Source organism: Coptis chinensis, chromosome 3, assembly GCF_015680905.1.
Source record: "Coptis chinensis isolate HL-2020 chromosome 3, ASM1568090v1, whole genome shotgun sequence".
Lineage (NCBI taxonomy): Eukaryota > Viridiplantae > Streptophyta > Magnoliopsida > Ranunculales > Ranunculaceae > Coptis > Coptis chinensis.
In genome coordinates, this window is record NC_141458.1 from 108,829,753 (window position 1) to 108,849,375 (window position 19,623).

General features: G+C 34.7%; 2 protein-coding genes and 2 long non-coding RNA genes across 4 annotated transcripts; 2 read left to right on the forward strand and 2 right to left on the reverse strand.

Moving 5' to 3' along the window:
- Window positions 1–20: 20 nt before the first annotated feature.
- LOC147512831 (uncharacterized) lies at window positions 21–1,394 on the reverse strand. Its single transcript, XM_086598801.1, has one exon. It carries the CDS (start codon window positions 1,392–1,394, stop codon window positions 21–23), a length of 1,374 nt encoding a protein of 457 aa, XP_086454927.1.
- Window positions 1,395–2,911: 1,517 nt separating this feature from the next.
- On the reverse strand, window positions 2,912–4,159 carry LOC147512832 (uncharacterized). Its single transcript, XM_086598802.1, has one exon. It carries the CDS (start codon window positions 4,157–4,159, stop codon window positions 2,912–2,914), a length of 1,248 nt encoding a protein of 415 aa, XP_086454928.1.
- Window positions 4,160–14,724: 10,565 nt separating this feature from the next.
- On the forward strand, window positions 14,725–17,049 carry LOC147512833 (uncharacterized). Its single transcript, XR_015217272.1, has 5 exons — window positions 14,725–14,906; window positions 15,260–15,327; window positions 15,458–15,620; window positions 15,701–15,797; window positions 16,867–17,049. It is a non-coding gene; the product is annotated as an uncharacterized LOC147512833 (long non-coding RNA).
- Window positions 17,050–17,844: 795 nt separating this feature from the next.
- Window positions 17,845–19,269, forward strand: LOC147512834 (uncharacterized). The gene is made up of 3 exons (XR_015217273.1): window positions 17,845–18,365; window positions 18,595–18,651; window positions 18,819–19,269. It is a non-coding gene; the product is annotated as an uncharacterized LOC147512834 (long non-coding RNA).
- The last annotated feature ends 354 nt before the right edge of the window (window positions 19,270–19,623 follow it).

Here is a 19,623-nt window from a genome sequence, read left to right on the forward strand (position 1 = left end):
TTGTAAACTTTCCTTAAAACTTAAACTTTGACCAGAAGTTCTACATTGTCATGCAGCCAACGAGGTGGAGGGCTAATCCCAGCATACTTGTTGGCCCATTTAGCTACCTGATTCGCTTCTTTATTACAATTCCTAGCTATCCAAAAGAAATGAACCAAGAAGGAGTCATTTACTGCATGATAAGCCGTCATTGTTTCTTGAATCTGATTGTAATTGTCTTCAGAACTCCATAGAAAACTGTTATCTTTTGCGGCGAGAGCTTTCATTAATCTTTGGTTATCACCGAGTACCACCAGATTTGAAATCTGTAGTCTCTGAGCAAGAAGTATGGCCAGTGCAACACCTTTACATTCTGCCTGCATCGCACTTTCGCACCTGAACTTACTATAAACTGCACCAAGTGTGCTTCCATCTTGTCGTTTGCATACAGCTGCTGCTGCTCCTCTGCCTGTTTTTGTCTCATAGGCTCCATCACAAGAAACCTTATGCCATTGCTCGTACTTCACTCTCTTCTCAGTACTGAACTCTATTTCTTCAGAATTACTCTCTACATTTGTATGAGTTACCACTGTTTGGTAAGCTTCAAAGACTCTTGCTGCATGAGAGTGTGTGTGACCATAGATTTCTTGAAAGCTAAATTCTTTTTTTTCAAACCTAATCATATTTCGGGTTTTCCAAATCTGCTCTAAAAGACATAGTGCATAGGTCTTTGCATACTGACCTTCCAAGTCCTCTTTCTTCAATCCCCATTCTAGCAAGGAATCTAGTGCCGCTCTAACATCTTTCTTCTCGTTCTGCATCATTCTTTGTCCGAGAATAGAACCCATCCAAAGTGCTCTGGCCCATTCACATCCTATAAAGAGGTGGTAGTCTGTTTCAATTTCTTTTTGACAAAAAGAGCAGCTGGCATCTCCTTTGAATTTTCTTCTTAATAAAACATCTCCAGTAGTCAATCCTCCCATATATAGCTTCCATAGAAATAACTGAGTACCTGCATCTATATCTAGCTTCCATATTCTTCTTATAGTTCTGCAGTTACTTTTTGAGCACTCTCCCTTCTCAGTTTCTCTTATAAGCATCTTGTAGGCTGATTTTACTGTAAGGATTCCTTTGCTATCTCTCCACCAGATGAGCTTATCTTGAGAGGTGGGATTGACTTCCTTGAGGTTGATGCATTCCACGATTGGTTTGGGAAACAATTCTCCCAACCTATCTTGATTCCAATCTGTTGAATCATTTTCTAACAGATGACTTACATGTGTACTATCATCCACTGCCGAGAAAGAGAAGTTATCAATGACATGGTCCGACAAAATTCGGATTGGTTTATTGTTAAGGAGCAACCAAGGTTCAGTAAAAGTATGTATACTATTACCATCTCCTAGTTTCCACATGTATCCTTCCTTCACTCTGAGTCCATACTTTTCACAACTCCTTTCCAGAAATAGGATGTAGGTTTTTTTTTTCTAGATGTGTCTTGTGAAATCATTTCCCATTGATATAAACTTCTGAATGTCTTAGCCCAAATAGAATCAGGATCATTTATCATTCTCCAGCTGTGTTTTGCAAGCATTGCCATGTTCATGTCTCTTGCTCTTCTGAATCCTAAGCCTCCATTCATCTTTGCTTTGCATAGTTTTTCCCAACTTAGGGTGTGCCACGCATTTGAATTTGCATTGCCATTCCACCAGAAATCCCTATTGATCTGATCCAACTTATCACATATACTAGTAGGTAAATGATACACACCCATAACATATATTGGAACTGTTTGACCCACTGCTTCAACCAGAGTTGTTCGACTTGCTTGTGAGAGAACCTTGGCCTTCCATCCTGCAACTTTTTTCTGTAATCTGTCCACCAGATATTCGAAATCTTGCCCTTTTTTCTTACCCAGTAAAATTGGCACACCCAAATACTTTTCTTTTTCCATGAATCTTCTCACTTTCCATTTTCTAAGAAGAATCTTTTGGTGCCGCTGATGTACATTCCGACTGAAGAAAGCACTAGACTTCATCCAGTTAACTTCTTGACTTTGGTGGCCAAGCGATCTTCGACCAAGTATTTCCTTCATGTTACTGGCTTGATTCAAACTTGCCTTGCTGAATACTATCAAATCATCAGCATATAACAAATGATTGATTGGAGGAGAGTTTTGTCTCATCTTAATTCCACTGAGCTTCTTTTCTTCTTCTGCCTTTCCCAACAGTCTTGACAGTGCTTCTGTAACAAGAATGAATAAATATGGAGACAAGGGGTCTCCTTGCCTTAGACCTCTTTGAGGAAGAATGTGACTCAAGGGTGAACCATTTAAAAGAACTCTATATGATACTGTCTCTAGACATTTTCTAATCATAGCTATCCATTTGTTACTGAAACCAAGCTTTTCAAAAACTTGATATAAGAATTGCCCCTCCACCCTATCAAAAGCCTTTTTCATATCCAATTTGAGAGCTAGCCATCCTTGTTTCTTCTTTTCCATTCTACTCATGTGATGGAAAATTTCGCTTGCCAATCCTATGTTGTCACCAATGAATCTTCCTTTGACAAAAGCACCTTGAAAAGGGGATATTATTTTGTGTAAGAGGGCTTTTAATCTATTGGCAAGGAGTTTTGAAATGATTTTGTAGGTGAAGTTGCAAAGACTGATGGGTCGAAATTTTGAGATGTGGTCTGGGGAAGGGATTTTGGGAATCAAAGTTATAAAGGTTTCATTCAAATCAGGTGGGAGCATGTTATAAAGGAAGAAATTCTTAACAGTTTTGGTGATGAGAGGCCCTACTATATCCCAACAACTTTGATAAAACACCCCCTGAAAGCCATCAGGTCCTGGTGCTTTAAGGGGGTGTAACTTCTTGACAACATTCCATATTTCCGTATCAGTAGGTATCTTTCCCAAAATATCATTCTCTCAACTTGTTATAACAGGTTTGAATAGGTTAAGAATAGAAGAATCAGTTTTTGGGCTATCTGTGCTAAAAAGATCAGTGAAAAAAGAATTAACCACTCCACTTACCTCCTCTCTGCCCTTTTTCCAAATCCCTTGTTCATTTTTGAGTTTATCTATCTTATTTTTCCTTCTCCTATATACAGTGGAGATATGAAAAAACTTCGTATTCCTCGCATAGTCTTTTACCCAATTTTGACTTGACTTCTGCCTCCACATGCTAGCCTCTCGCTCAAGTAACTCTACCAACTTGGATTTCAAGCTTTGAATCTTCTGATACTTCCTTTCATTCATGTCCCCAGTCATCAACTTCTCAAGCTGTTTTTTAACATTTCTAATCTCAAAAACCACATTCCCAAACTCTCTCTTGTTCCATACCTTTAGTTTCTCCCTTGTGGCATTTTGTTTCTGTGCTACCAGTGACATACTCTCATTTTCTTCCACTGAGTTCCAGGCATGCTCAATAACATTTTTACAGTTGTCATCTCTCAACCACATTTCATAAAATCTGGAAGGCTTCTTTGTGATTGGCTCGGCTTTATGTAAACTTATGAAAAGGGCAAGATGATCTGATGAAACATTTGTGACTGTTGTGACTTTAGCCTCTGGAAAAAATTCCATCCATGAAGTAGTAGTTAATGCTCTGTCTAACCTCTCCATTATGTGACTTCCATATGCTCTATTATTGCACCATGTAAATTTTGAACCTCTGTATCCTAAATCAACCAATCCAATGCCATTTATAAAGTCATTAAAGTCTACCATGCTTCTGCTTCTAATATTATTCCCTCCTTCTTTTTCATCTAAACTTGTTATTGCATTAAAATCCCCGAAAAGAATCCAGGGGTCGTCTATATGATAAGCTAAACTTGTTAACTCATCCCAAACTTTCTTCCGATGATGAGAAATTGGTTCTCCATAGACAAATGTAAATACCCAAGATGATGATACAGAGCCAAGATTTGTAACTTTGCCTGTGACATAGTTCTTTGTTGCTGCCTGTATCTCCACATTACAATCTTCCTTCCATAGAACTGTGAGACCACCTTTTCTTCCATCCGCTGGTACTACATGACTACCTTGATATTTTAACTGCTTCCTTACTGTTTCCATTCTTGTTCCTGTTGCTTTAGTCTCAGACAAGCAAATGACATCCGGATCGTGGGCACCGATGAGGTCCTTTATGATATGAACTGAAGAGGAGGTGCCCATCCCCCGACAGTTTAAGGCTATCATGCCTAAAAGTTACCACCTAGTGAGCAAAATATGCTCTTCCAAAAAAGGGACACTTGATCCTGAGCTTAATCAGCTCTGATAAAAAATGGAATCAGCTGAACACAGAAGCTACTTGTACACCTTCCTCTTCCTGAGTTTCAAAGAAAACTCCTGGAAAGAAAGAACTTCACATACTACCAGATTATCCCTTATATCTTCAATCAAATCTCAATCTAACCCGCCACAAAACCCTTGTCCAGAAGTTAGGAAGATAACCAAGACCATCAATCCCCTGAAGCAGCGCACTAAGCAGGTCTATTCCGGAGAGAGCAATCCAATAATCAATCTTATTTTGGTAATCAATGAGTGATTTGCAACTGTGAAGATGAAGATACCTATAATGGCTGGAATGGAGTTGGGATTTTTTGCTATTATCCACAAACTACTTCCCCAACAAGTGTCTTCTCTCCCAACAACAACACAATCAACTTACTGATACAAATCCGAATTGAATTAAGGTGATGATCTTCCATAAATAAACCCAAAAGAAGCTAATTTGAGGATTTGGTAGATTTTAGTTCTTCCTCTTGAGAGGCAGGAGTTTATGAGTAGACCCAGAGATTGGATCTCCTTCACCACTTCACTAATGATGAGCTAGTAGCGAAACTCTGGCAGAATCGGTCGGAATTTCAAAACTCAGGTGGACTCAGTTTGTTAGGCTTGTTTATTCTGTGGTGAGGAGAGAAAGAGGAGAATTTTTGGTTGGTGTATTATCCTGGAATAAAGACTTACAAACCCGGTAGGCCTTAGTCTGTTACTCTGCTTTAGCTATTGTGAAAATAAGAAAAAGAACAAGGTCTGTAAACCAACACATCCAAGAGTCCGAATTTGTGAACTGACTTGTCTACAAACAAACAGCAGATTTCTATTGGTTAAATTCATTTTCGGTCAGTTTAACAGTATTTTTGGGCAGTAACACAGTTTTTTTGGGCAGACACTCCACCAAACAGAAACTGAAGTCTTGTGGACAGCAAACAGTTGCTTGTCCACAAACTTATTCTGCACATCCAATCCAATGAAGATATAAATTGACTTGTGAAAATTTGAATTTGCGTTTTCATATTTTTCATATGAAAATAGCTTGGATTTGAATTATGAAAATACATTTCTTTCCCCTATTATGAGATATAGCTAAAAAGATTTCAAAAGCAGAGATTTGTATTATGAGTTATGTCCCTTCATCAATATTGGTTTTGTAATTTGGAGAACCACGGGTCTAATGACCGGTCTTCAAGCGAGTTCAGTTGAGTTTCGAGGTGCTAAGCCTCGGCTTGTGCTTCCAGAGGGTGAGATTGATTTGTGCTCAACTTAAGTTCCATCTTGGGCTCAATCTCAATCATTTGCCACGGATTCTCTTGGGTGTTACATTGGTCCAAATCTTTCAACTTTTATTCACCTCGTATCATCACAATATTATGTAAAACTCATTTAAGATAAAAAAAATTTAGAACAACCCAAAAATACCAATTTTACATAATACCTAATCTGTTAGAATTAAATAGACTTAGAGAGAACACCACACTAAATTAAGTATATTGAATCATGGAGAGAATGAGATAGAGAGAAATCTTATTAATTGAGTTCATTCTGAATGGGAGGAGGTTACCTTTATATATAACATAGACTTAGAGAGAACACCACACTAAATTAAGTATATTGAATGATGGAGAGAATGAGATAGAGAGAAATCTTATTAATTGAGTTCATTCTGAATGGGAGGAGGTTACCTTTATATATAACTAGGTTTCCAAAATAAGGGATTACCAAGATAAACACCAAGCATAGTTCGTGATTCCGAACGAAACTCCGGAATTCCGCTCGGAATTTCGGTTTTCCAAAAAACCGGAATTCCGAATATAGTGTCGAAATAATCGAAATTCCGAAAGATTTCGAACTTCCGAATGTAATAGGGTCGAAATTTACTGGATTTCGATTTTTGGATTTACCGGAATTCCGAGAATTCCGAAATCCCAAACTATGACACCAAGACAAAGGATTACCAAGATAAACTAGTTTTTGAACCCGTCCTATGAACGGGTGTCATTATATTAAATTATTCTAAAAAATATTAGCAACTATTCATAGCTATGAGATATGGAAATTATATTAATCACTTGTTCAAATTTCTTGCACCACTCTCTATCAAAAGAAAGCACCAAACCTTGGTAAAACCTATGACTTTATTTTTGTTGTTATGTTTAATAATAGAAGTTTGATTGAAATTTTGTGAGAATGCCCAATGTGGCGAAGATGATATTGAAGCTACTTAAATAGCAAGGCATTCCTAATCATAATAAAATAATTATAATAAATACTACTTTAAATGTAAAACTATACTTGTCGAGATATTATATTCCCCTATATATAATACAACTATGTTTCAAGGTTAGTTCAATGCATTTGCATGAAGTTTCTGATTTTACGTTAATTATTATTTGATGCTAGTTCAACGTAGTTGGATCTAGTTTCCGATTTCCCATTAATTATTCTTTGAGGTTAATTCAATGCAGTTGTATCAAGTTTCTGATTTCCTGTTAATTATTCTTTAAGGTTAGTTCAGTGCAGTTACACCAAGTTTACGATTTCCCGTTAGTCATTAAGGTTAATTCAGTACAGTTCCATCTAGTTTTCAATGCTTTGTTAATTACTCTTTGAGATTAGTTAATTGCATTTGCATCAAGGTTCCAATTTCCCGTTAATTACTCTTTGAGCTGAGGTTAGTTTAATACATATGTATCCAGTTTCTGATTTCCGGTTAATTATTTTTCGAAGTTAGTTCGCATCTAGCTTCCAATTTCCGGTTATTTATGCTTTGAAGGTAGTTCGATGTAGTTACATTCGGTTTTCGATTTCCAGTTAACTATTCTTTGAGGTTATTTCAATATATTTGCATCCAGTTTCTGATTTTCCGTTAAATATTCATCAAGAATATTGCATCCAATTTCTGATTTCTCGGTCTGTTAGTTAATATATGATTTTAGTTTAATGTAGTTGCATCCAGTTTCCGATTTTCCGTTAATTATTCTTTGAGGTCAGTTTAATGTAGTTGCATCTAATTTCCAATTTCCCGTTAATTGTTTTTTAAGGTTAGTTTGATGCATTTGCAACAAGTTTTTGATTTCCCGTTAATTATTTTTTAAGGTTTGTTTAGTGCAGTTGCATCAAATTTATAATTTCTCATTAATTATTCATTGAAGTTAGTTCAGTGCATTTGTATACATTTTTTTTATGTTTCTATATTCGTTAATTAGTCTTTAGATTAGTTCATTGCATTTGCATCCAGTTTCCGATTTCTCATTAATAACTCTTTGAAGTTAGTTCAATATATCTGCATCTAGTTTATGATTTCTAATTATTTATGCTTTGAGGTTAATTCGATGCAATTTCATCCGGTTTCTGATTTTTCCGTTAACTATTCTTTGAGGTTATTTTAATGCATTTGCATCTAGTTTTTTTTATTTCCCGTCAATTATTCTATGAGGTTAGTTCAATGCAGTTGCATTTGGTTTTTGATTTCCTGTTAATTATATTTTGAGGTTAGTTCAATGCATTTGCATCCAGTTTCTGATTCACCGTTAATTATTATTTGAGGTTTGTTTGATGCATTTTTGCATACCGTTTCCGATTTCCCGTTAAATATTTTTCAAGGATTTGCATCCAATTTCTAATTTCCCATTATTAGTTATTCTCTGACGTTAGTTTAATGCAGTTGCATCCAGTTTCCGATTTCTAGTTAATTACTTTTTGAGTTTAGTGTATTGTATTTGCATAAAGTTTCCGATTTCCCGTTAATTACTCTTTGAGCTCAGTTCAATGTATTTGAATTCAGTTTTCGATTTTCTTTTAATTATCCAATGTGGTGTATAATACCAACTTTCTACTTATCCATTTGTAGTGTCCTTGCAAACATGACATAAAAATAAATTATGCTTGATTTACTATATGGGATCATCAAAGATTATCCAGTTCCCGATTTCCCATTAATTATTCTTTAAATTATATACCTGACTCACAATGTAGGATCTTCAAAGATTATCTACGAACGGGTCCTATCATATTAATTATTCTAAAAAATATATGCAACTATATATGCATAACTATTATATACAAATATTATATGAGTTAATGACTATTTAGTACCACGAACTTTCACTTTTTTTCCTAAATGGTACCTAAACTTTGTTTCTCGCCTATTCGTACCACGAATTTTCAATTTGTTTCAATTTAGTACCTCAAGACATTTTCCATCCAATTCCGTCCAATTTCACTAACGGCGTTAGCACTATTCACGTTAGTACTATTCATGTGAACAATGGTTTTTCAAAAATCAAATTTTGGAAAACAAAAAAACACTATTCACGTGAACAGTTTTTTGGGTAATAATCTTTAATCAATCTTAAAAATTAAAAAAACCACTGTTCACGTGAACATTGTCTAATAGTGTTTTTTTATTATTTTTCATTAAATAATTAATTTTTACGAGTGATTAAAGATTCTTACAAAAAAAAACTGTTCACGTGAATGGTTTTTTTTGTTTTTCAAAATTTGATTTTTGAAAAAACACTGTTTGAGTGAATAGTGAAAACACTGTTCACATAAATAGTACTGTGTGAATAGTACTAATGTGAATAGTGCTGTGTGAATAGTGTTAATGTGAATAGTGCTAACGCCGTTAGTGAAATTTGACGGAATTGGATGAAAAATTAACTAAGGTACTAAATTGAAACAAATTAAAACTTCGTGGTACGAATAGGCGAGAAACAAAGTTCGGGTACCATTTAGAAAAAAAAGCGAAAGTTCGTGGTACTAAATATCTCACGCCCCGAGACCCAACACACATCCCGAGGACGTGGAATGAATCTCGAGGCAGACACCCATCCCGATTCTACCGAAATTTCGGCATAGTTTCCTTTGTTTAATCGACATTCGTAAACCCTAAAACCTGTCATAAACCTGTCATAACCTGGAAATCCTAAACTACAACCTTCCAACAACCATATATATACAAACCAACCTTCTAAACAACATCACATCCCATCCACCAACTATGTAAGTGTAACTGCTACTTAAATATATCAAATATTACATCAAAATGAGCGAAGCTCTACATATATACAACCAAAATGATCGACTAGACTATCTCTATACATCCAAAAGTATGAACTTGACTCTGTCCTCGTCAAGCATAAGGAAATCCTCCCAAATCACCATACCCGTCATCACTAGGGTTAGGGAAAACCTCCTCCGCGAATCGCTCGCCTCAAATGTTAAATGTTAAGTAGGATGAGCAAACAACTATGCCCAGTAGAAACGCACATAACCAATAAATAGTCTACTTATAGAAAACATTTAAAACATGCAGGGTTTCTATAATAGTATTCAAATATTGTGACTATGTATATATACATCACTAACTAGCAGAAATCATCTCGACATGCTTCATTGATATATATAAAAAAAATAGAGTTTTTCACAATCATCATACAACTATTGTGGCCGCTGCATCCTATTAGAATGGTGAGGGTACGACTGGTACTCAGCCCCAGTCACAGGCAATCTCGGTTCAGTACTTCCCAGTGTGAACCATGCACCGTTGTTTTCCTGATTTTACCGGCATGGAGATGAAATGCCGTTGTTGTGTTTGTACACACAAAATTCCCAAAGCTTTTAGGGCTCAGGTGGGCCCTGTGACCACGACCCCCATACGGGCTGTCACCTAACTTACGGTGGTCAACCGTTCGACGACTGCAGACTGCTCAGGATCCTGACACACATCCAAGAGTGGACTAAACTCTCACTCCTCGCGTCTAAACCTCATCGAGGTAGCATGTAACCCCACTCAAGCTAATCACCATACAGCGTGACACATACAAGCATGGTTATCTAGAAAAGTAGAAAAGGAATTCCCGGACTACATCCAGTGATGCATCCCTTTAAAGGTGGCCCACCACCTCGAAGGTGTACACACCACAGTTGGAATCTAGAGCGAAACTGCCGTCTCGAATGCGACAACAACAGCCTTCTTTATAGGAATTCACAATTCCTTTTCTAAATCCCCTCGTGATAAACATAGTAATATCTATATATATACTCATATTACCGATTATTTTCAAATACTATAGTTACCTATTTAGTTTTTCTTTTAAAACTGTTGATTATGTAGGTGTGAGTTCCTGGATTTCCCATCATCGAGTAGAACAACCTATGACTCCCAAACGGGCCAATCATAGTAAATAACAACCGATGATTCCCAAACGGCGAATCATCATAAATAACACGACCATCCCGGGAACAATCCAGAACCTCGCACCTAGTTACAAACAACCGGGTAATCCTTACCCGCGTTACAAAATCCATCTCTCGTCTCCTTCGAGACAAGAGGCCTTAACCTTTCCCAAAACCAGTTTTTTTCACTTTTAACCGTAAAACAATCCCTCGCTACCCCGATTTTACTGAAAAAACCCATTTCACGCTAATGCTATATATATATATATATATATTTATATATATATATATATATATATTTTATATCAAGGAAATACAGTGCAAAACATGAATATCATATATACATGCATGGTTGATACACAACTATCTATTTCCTAGTTAAACAATTCAAATCATGCATGAAAATAAGCAGGCTATATATTGGTATGTAGGTTCCTACCTTAGCAAGCTCCGTTCTCCTCAAGCCCACTTATCCGAATCAAGCCCGCTTAACCGAGTCAACTCAAATTCACTTCTATAACAGCATATACATATACGTCGTTTATTAGAATTGATCGAACAACGAGGAATTATTATCTAGCGTAGGCCGAGAAGAAATCTCGACGTTAAGAATTGGGTTTCGGGTATTTTTTTCCTATAACTACTGTCAACAGAGCTACAGGCCATTTCGGACACTGTTACTCTGACGGTCTCTACGGCAATTTCGGGCCATGGCAAGCCCTCATATCGACGCCAATCCTATCACATCTCAATTCAAATTCCACATTTCAACTACAACCAATCCCACGCCCTTCGATTCATATTAAATCTCTCGAAATGTACATTAACAGTTATAAATCGACATGAATCTCTCGAATTTGTAATGAATAACCAAATTCTTACCAAGTCAGCAGCAAAAATCGCTCCTAGCTCGCTGCTCCACCAAAAATCGCTCCACTCTATCGCCACCCACAGCTGCTGTCAACATAACAACCACCCCATTCAATTATCTTTCATCCAATACCACTAATTAACTCGAAATCGAGTTTACACTATCGATTTGTAGGCGAAATTCACTAACCTTTCGCGAAAACCCGACGCACTTCAAGAATTTTCGGCTCCACCACTGTTTCCCTCCACTTTAACTCCTCCACACTTCCACTGCCGACCTTCAACACCCCCAATACAATCAATTTCAGTATTACACCCTCAAGAAATCGAAATTGAAGCTAACTATTTATTTGAACGAATTCAAACTCACCTTTCGCAAAAATACGCCGCCAATTCCAATAATTTTTGAATCCCCACACTTGATTGAGTGTTGTTAGTGATTGGGTGTTTGAATTCTTGTGTTGAATCTGTTGAATTTGGGAGAAGAGAGTTTTCTCTCTCCTAGGTTTTCAGTATGGGCGAATTGGGGAAGAAGAGGTGCGATTTGATTTCGCGATTTTTGTTTTTTCCTATTTGGGCCGATATATTTAGGCCCAAGCCCAATATATTACAATTAGGCTTAAGGCCCTCACACTCCTAACCGCCAACTCGTTTGACGTCGCGTCGTAATTATTTTTCCGGCCCATCCCGCTAAATTTAATCTTTTATATTCTATCTCACCGCAGGCTATAACAATGACCCACTCATGCGTGTAAGTTGTTAACTCGTGTCAGCTTCGCACGCAGAAAACCGCTAACCGGCATTTGTCAAATTTTTCGCATATGGGTCGCTTACCTAACGTGACGTATGAGTTGGAGTTAAGTTTCAGTAAGTTACGTACGGTTGAAATATAACCTGACGACCAATTTACATAAATGACCCTAGATTTAATATGAAATTTACAAAAATACCCTTAATAATAATTCAGGACTTTACAAAATAGTCATAAACTCAATATTATATTGATCACTCATCCAAATTTCTTATAACATGAAAACCCCACGTACTCTCTATTAAAAAAAAATAACTCACCATTGATAAAACCCTTCAACTTCATTTGTTGTTTAATAATAGAAGTTTTGTGAGATTGTTTAATAAGACGAAGTTCATATTGAAGTTACTTGAATAGCAAGGTGTTCCCAATTATACGAAAAAAGATAAGATAAACACCGTTTTAAATGTAAAATTATACTTATCGAGACATTCCACAACATACAACACAACTATATTTTGAGGTTAGCTCAATGCATTTGCATCCAGTTTTTGATTTTCTGTTATTTATTTTTTGAGGTTAATTCAATGTAGTTGCATCCAGTTTTTGATTTCTTGTTAATTATTCTTTGCAATTAGTTTAATGTATTTGCATCCAATTTCCAATTTCCTACTAATTATTCTTCGAGCTCAGTTCAATGCATTTGCATCCAGTTTTCGATTTCCCGTTAATTATTTTTTGAGATTAGTTTAATACATTTGCATCCAGTTTCTGGTTTCTCGTTTATTATTCGATGAGGTTGCATTTGCATCTAGTTTCTGATTTCCCGTTAATTATTGTTTGAGGTTAGTTCAATGAATTTGCATCCAGTTTCCGATTTTCCGTTAATTATTTTTTGAGGTTAGTTCAATGCATTTGCATCCAATTTATTTTTTGAAATTAGTTCAGTGTAGTTGCATCCGGTTTCCAATTTCCCGTTAATTATTTTTAAAGATTAGTTTCACGCATTTGCATCCTATTTCCAATTTATAGTTTTTTTTAAGGTTAGTTCAATATAGTTGCATCCAGTTTCCAATTTTTCGTTAATTTAATCTCTGAGGGTTAGTTCAATGCATTTGCATTTAGTTTCTGATTTCTCGACAATTATTTTTTAGTGTTAGTTCGATGTATTTGCATCCAAGTTTTGATTTCCCTTTAATTATTCTTTGAAGTTAGTTTAATGCAGTTGAATCAATATTCCGATTGTCCATTAATTAATTTTTAAGATTAGCTTAATGCTTGCATGTGCATCCAATTTCTGATTTCCCGTTAAATATTATTTGAGGTTAGTTCGATGCATTTGCATCTAGTTTTCTATTTCTCGTTAATTGTTCTTTGACGTTAGTTTCATGCAGTATTATATATATTTTAAAATATTTGTCATTATTGTTTTTTTTTTTTTTTTTCCATTTGTTATTATATATTTTGTATACTTTAATTTTCCACATGTAATTTGTTTTGTTTTGTTTTGGTTTGGTATATAATTTATTTAAGCCCAACGTCCACTTTAACTAAATCAATAGTTATATAATTTATTTAAGCCAACGTCCATTTTAACTGAATCTCATTATTCTGCTAAAATTAGAAATTATAATAAAATTCATAAATTTAATTAGAATATGTCGTAATTATTGTGGCCTGTGGTTCTTGAAATACTTAACTATGACTAAATGTCTAAATCCCACAGTGGATGACACCTCAAATTGATCAAACTTTATTTGTTAGGCCCATATATATAGTGCATACAATACAATTTTATTTGTTTTGGGTGTACACTATTACTTATTTTATGATTAGTTTACTTTTTTTCCTTTTTTTTCCTAGTCACATGTGTGGTTAACAAATGCATAAAGTAAATGTTCAAGCAACTCAATTCATTTTTTCCTTTGTTCTTTTATAGTTTCATTATCATTTTCTAGAAAGAAACTTTGTTATATTAAACTTCACCTGAGATTAGTGTGGAAACTATTCTTTGTGGCATAAGGGTTTTAGGAAAATCGTTTTTGGTCGAAAATATTGTTTTTTGCAATTTAGTGTGTTCCTCCCCCCTTGTAATTAGCTATATTGTTTAGGAAAAGTTGGAAACTCTGAAACTCTAGATGGTATTGTTTATTTATTTATATCATACTTTTTCATAATTAGTAATAGAGTTTAGAAAAAATTGACGTCTCTGTGAGTGCTCCAAAAAATAGATTGGTGAGGGTATAACTATAATATACTAGCATTTCGCTCGGCCCATGGCTGGGTTTGTTTTTGGTTTGGGCTTTACATGTGTTTTGGGCTTTTGTTTTAATTTTGCATACTATTTACTTGGTTTGGTCTATAAATTTGTTAAAGCCAACGTCCATTTCTACAACTGAAGCCCATAGTGCATTGCATAGAAGCCCATTATTATAAATCAGTAATTGGTTTTAAAAAGTTAAAATTTAAAAGTGCGTTAATTTTGAAGCCCAATTTGTTATCAATTGTGGCCTCCTGAATGTAGTTGGTTTGGTCTCATTGTTTATTTTTTAAAATCCCAATTTATTTCTAGAACACACTACGTGTCCTTTATGTTGACACTTGGCACATGTTATGATAAGCTCAATTGACTTGATGAAATGTTTTCTTATTGCTTCATTTTGTGTAATTCTATGATTGAGATCGGTTAGTTCCACATATTGGCATAATATGTTGTTGATTTCAATCTGTTTCCAACTGATTTTTCCAAATTTCTAAACCGAAAGATACAACACTTCATCAATGATATCAACGTTAAGACAAACTTATTCACTATGAAGTCGTTTAAGATTTATTCCTGTTAAGTACTCAATTACATTAGTTATTCTTTGTTCTATTTTCTATTATTGAATTGTTGTATATATTTTGTTTTTAAAATATTGCTTTTCGTATTTTTCTTTTACAGTACCCAATTATTATTTGATTTAATCAGATTGTATAATTTTCTTAAACAGATGACTCAATTCGACACGCTGATCCAATTGTTTGTTATCTGTTAAATAGTTTTTGTTCATGATTTTTCCTTTTTCCTTTTTTTTTTTTTTTTTTTCCTGTTCTTTAGTGGTATCTTTCCATTTGATGTTAGTCTTTATCACTGTTCTATTTGTGTCTTTGTTATGTGATGATAATGGTGACTCTTTTTTTCCCCGCAGTTGCTTTTGAAAGTTTTATTTTGCCAGTGGTTATTGCTCTCTCACTTAATTACGCAGCCTAAAATGAGGTATACTTTACGCTTTGAATTAACTTCTGGTATAACCTTCCATTTTTCAAAGTCGTATTTTTTTTTGCTTGGCTATATTTTTCCAGTTTTGATTTGATTTTATGTGTCTTTTTCTTTGTTATTTTGTTAGAGGACTCACCGCTGTATAATATCTTGGGTTGGGCTACGTGAAAGATTGAGAACATCCTGCGTCATGTCTATAATATGCTCTGCTATGTTTTTGTTGGAGATATCCTTGTTGTATATTCCATTGGCTTAGATGCATGAAGAAACTAAACCTAGGCTTAAAGGAGGTAATAATGAAATTATGGTATCCTAATAGCCTAGCTATTATGTCTGTTTTTTAGTCCAAAGTGCATTTTTCCATTCTTAGATGATTATTGATGAGCCAGTTGGAAGTATTGATAAGAATGAGCTTTCTTCAAATGTTGACATTACCTTTTAAGGGAAAGAAGACACTCAAATTTACGGTAAGTCTTCCATTTTTTTAGAAGATATTATTTGTTTACATTGGCTTAGGCTGCATGAAGAAATTGTACCTAGGTTTGTTAATGGAAATGAGGTAATAATGAACCTTGACTTTTAATGTGAGAAATATATTAATGTAACCTAGATAGTTAGTGCGTCTATGTAAAATAAATTGTACTTTATCAGTTATCATTCAAAATCAAGGCAATAAGTAGTCATATAGCTACTAATTGAAGGTTCTAAAACTTCTAAACAAATGAAAATGCATGAACATTCCTAATAAAACTTGGCACAATTTATAATTCAATGATAACTCCTAAAAAAACTGATAATTCCATGTAACTCTATTCTATTCATCATCACTAATGTTGATTATGTCAGAATCTCCACCAGTTGTCACATCCATTTGTTTGCCTTCATCATCACTTATGTTATTGTTTCAACATGAGCAATTGATGTTCTCATTTCTCTGTTTTCTGTTTCAACATTAGTAAGTGTTGTTCGCAATTCCCTATTTTCTTGTCCAATGTGCATGATATCAACATGTAGGCCTTGCTTTATTTCATAAAATTGTTCATTGGCTTATTCAAGTTGTTTGATTTCCTTTGTAGCTTCTTCATGAATCTGGCGTAGATGATTGATTTTGCTCCTTGCTTCTTTAAGTTCTATGAAGTTGAAATCTTTGACTTCGAATTTGTACCATTCACGTAGTGGCTGTTGTACTTTTAGATGTAGAGATCCTTTTATGACGCATTGAATCAACTAATAGAAAATGATTTAGATTAGTTTATATTAGAAATACATAATAATTTAACAATAATGGTTACCTAAAAAAAATCTACCGTTATTTCTTTTTCGTGCTAAAATTCTCCATTTGTTATAGCGAGCAATCCTAGCATTTTCTAAATTATTAATCTCTCCAGGAACTGTATAGAAAAAAAAAATACTTCAGTGATATTTTCCTTTTTTGTTATATGCATGGGTCAGTAGTATTCAGTGCTTCACCTTCAGTAACATAACAATGCAGAAGTGAGTTTTCCAAAGTAGGTGACTGTTTAAGCTATGCTACAGGGAAGGCAGATTCACCTACTAAAGAGTGTTGCACTACTGCATGTGAAAGATATAAAGGACAAAAATCCAGTTTGTCTGTGCTTTATAATCCAGCAGGCTCATGATGGAGCCAGTTCGTTCAAGCAGATGGGCCTTCAGGAAGCTAAGCTCCTTCAACTTCCTACCGCTTGTAACTTGGTTAATGCAAACATCGGTGATTGTCCAAGCACGTATTGTATTATCTGTCTTGAGTCTTTTGGTTTTGCTTGGTAATAACCACTGTTACTTTAGGAAAGTTTCAGCTGTTAACTACTCTTATTGTTGTTGTTGTTGCGTAACTACACATTCTAACTTCTGTTCTTCTTCTTGTTTTTACAGAGCTTCTAAACCTAGCTCTCAATTCCCCTAACATGGGCATCTTCACAAATTCAACAAAAATTAGCCCAGGTTAGCATCTTTCACTTCTTTCATATGAAAAACTACATACTACATATAAGATATATATGTGAAAAAAAAAAGTGTTGAAAGAAAAAACCACATAAAGTTAAAACTTGATCTTACCTCCACAATAAATATTTTTTATTAGCTTTTGTAGAATGTCATCTCTATGTCTGTCAGTTGTATCAGTCCCTCGCTGACCATACATTATGCTACCATCACCAAAAATAGTATATGTTGGTGAAAAATAGGTTTCAACATAATAAAGAAGTATTTACAGTGTTTTTTTTACAGTTCTTATTGTCAGGTTTCAAGTGCAGAAAGAAGTATTTACAATGTTTAATTTGAGGTTGAGTATACATGATTCCAAGGATTTAGTGCCAAGTGTAGTTCCTAAGTCAATCAAATGGTCTGAAGAGGAGTATAATATGAAATTTGTAGCAACAAAGCTATATTCAGATGGGGCATTGAAGATTCATGTATGGAGTCAATTATCATGCAAGAGATCTGTGGAACTATTTTCAAAGAAATGACCCAGATGTTTGAAATGAGATTATTATATCTCATGAAGATGAAATATGAGGGACAAAGTGAGCGGTTAGTTTCACTTGAAGCATCAGTGTTGGAAAGTGAGAAGGCCTTAAACTCGGTGACCGAAGAGAAGGAGCAATTACAGCAAGAGTTAGTCAAGATATCAGCTTTGCTGGAAGAGAAGGAGCGTGCTGATCAAATTTATCAGGATTTGAGCTCGTTTAAAGACCAAGCAATTTAGCAGGAGAAATTAGTTTATGTGATAAAGAGTAAGTTTGAGGAGACATTGGGGCAAACACTTTTATATGAGGACAAAATAGCCAAATTAGAGAAGACACTTAAGCTGACCATAGAAGATTTAAGGAAAATGCTTTATCATTGGTTGTTGCTAGAGAATCCGGGCAGAAAAAACAAGTTGAATCACTTAGTACATATGTCTGGAGACTGTTAAAGAGTTTGAAATCATTGAATTTGAAAGGGAAGCTGAAGCAATAAACAACAATCAACAATCAACATCATCATTGTTATTTTCCAACATCTTGAAAGTAAAGGTTGGTTCCAACATTCTATCACTGCCCTCACTATTTCTTCTTCTTCTTCTTCTTCTTATTTTTTTATGTGTTTTTTTGTTCCAATTCTCCGTCTTCTGTCTGGGGTTCTTCTTCTGTACTTTCTTTTTGGTTATTTTTCTAGGAAGGGTTATTCCCAACCTAACCCACCCAACTTAATCAGAGTACAACACGACAACGGTGATTTTTTTTTTTTTTTTTTTATGTGCAGGCGTTTATGAAACTATGTTGCTGATGGAAAAGAACAATCATGGAATTCATTGTAAAGGTAAGTTTTATGTACCTGTCAAATAGACATTGCAAAAAGAATGAAATAATATCGAAAATAAATAAAATAAGAACTGTGTTGTGTTTTTTTTATAGGGAAAGGAAAAAGGAAGATTGATCAACCTTATTAGTAAATCTAACTATTTTTTCTGTATTATTTTTCAACAGGAATAAAGTACCTTTGAAGGAGTAATTGAAGTTGTTGATTAACTAATTGAAGCTTCAAGTTTGATGATAGACGTAGGAGGCTCTTTCAAAGAGTTCTTCAAGTCTAAGAGTTTCAGGCTTTTTCAAGTTTGAAGAGTTGCGGGTTCTTAAAGTTTGAAGTCCTTGAAGTTGGTATTTAGAAAGTTTGATTGTTAGGGTTGGAAGGTTTTTGTTTTATTAGGATTCATATTTTATTAGGTCGAAGGGTTTCTGTTTTAGAATCAATTTATCTGTTTTAATGTTCCGAAGTTATATCACTAATCAAAATTGTGATTGGCGTGTAATTGGTTTGTTCTTAATATATGTATCTCGAGAACATTTAAACAGTCTCGAGAACATCCTGCGTCCAATGAAATTCAGGGCAAAGATCAATTTGTAATAAATCAAAATATTGTCCTGCTTTGTAATTAACTTTGTGTACCCACTTAAAAATACTGCTGACGTGGCCTCCTGAAATCGCAGATGAGCATTTTCGCCCATTGTGCATTAATAGATTTAGATATCTAAGGATTTGGAATTCCTTTTTTTTCATAATTAGTATTAGAGTTTACAAAAAGTTGGAGACTCTTTGAAGCCTTGAAAAATATAGCCAAGAGAGTATAACTATAATATATTTCTAAGGACACATATAAAGAGGTGTCCCATATGGGCTCAATAGTGGGCATCCATATAGGCCCACGGATTTCAAAACATAATCAATGAAATCCAACAATTACATCTCTATTTTGAAGCCAATATTGACATCTTTTTCTTTTTTCGGAAAATT

What these genes read in the sequence shown, in the direction of transcription:
- LOC147512831 (XM_086598801.1), bottom strand. Translation starts at nt 1,394, where the DNA reads ATGTGGAAACTAGGAGATGGTAATAGTATACATACTTTTACTGAACCT.
- LOC147512832 (XM_086598802.1), bottom strand. Translation starts at nt 4,159, where the DNA reads ATGGGCACCTCCTCTTCAGTTCATATCATAAAGGACCTCATCGGTGCC.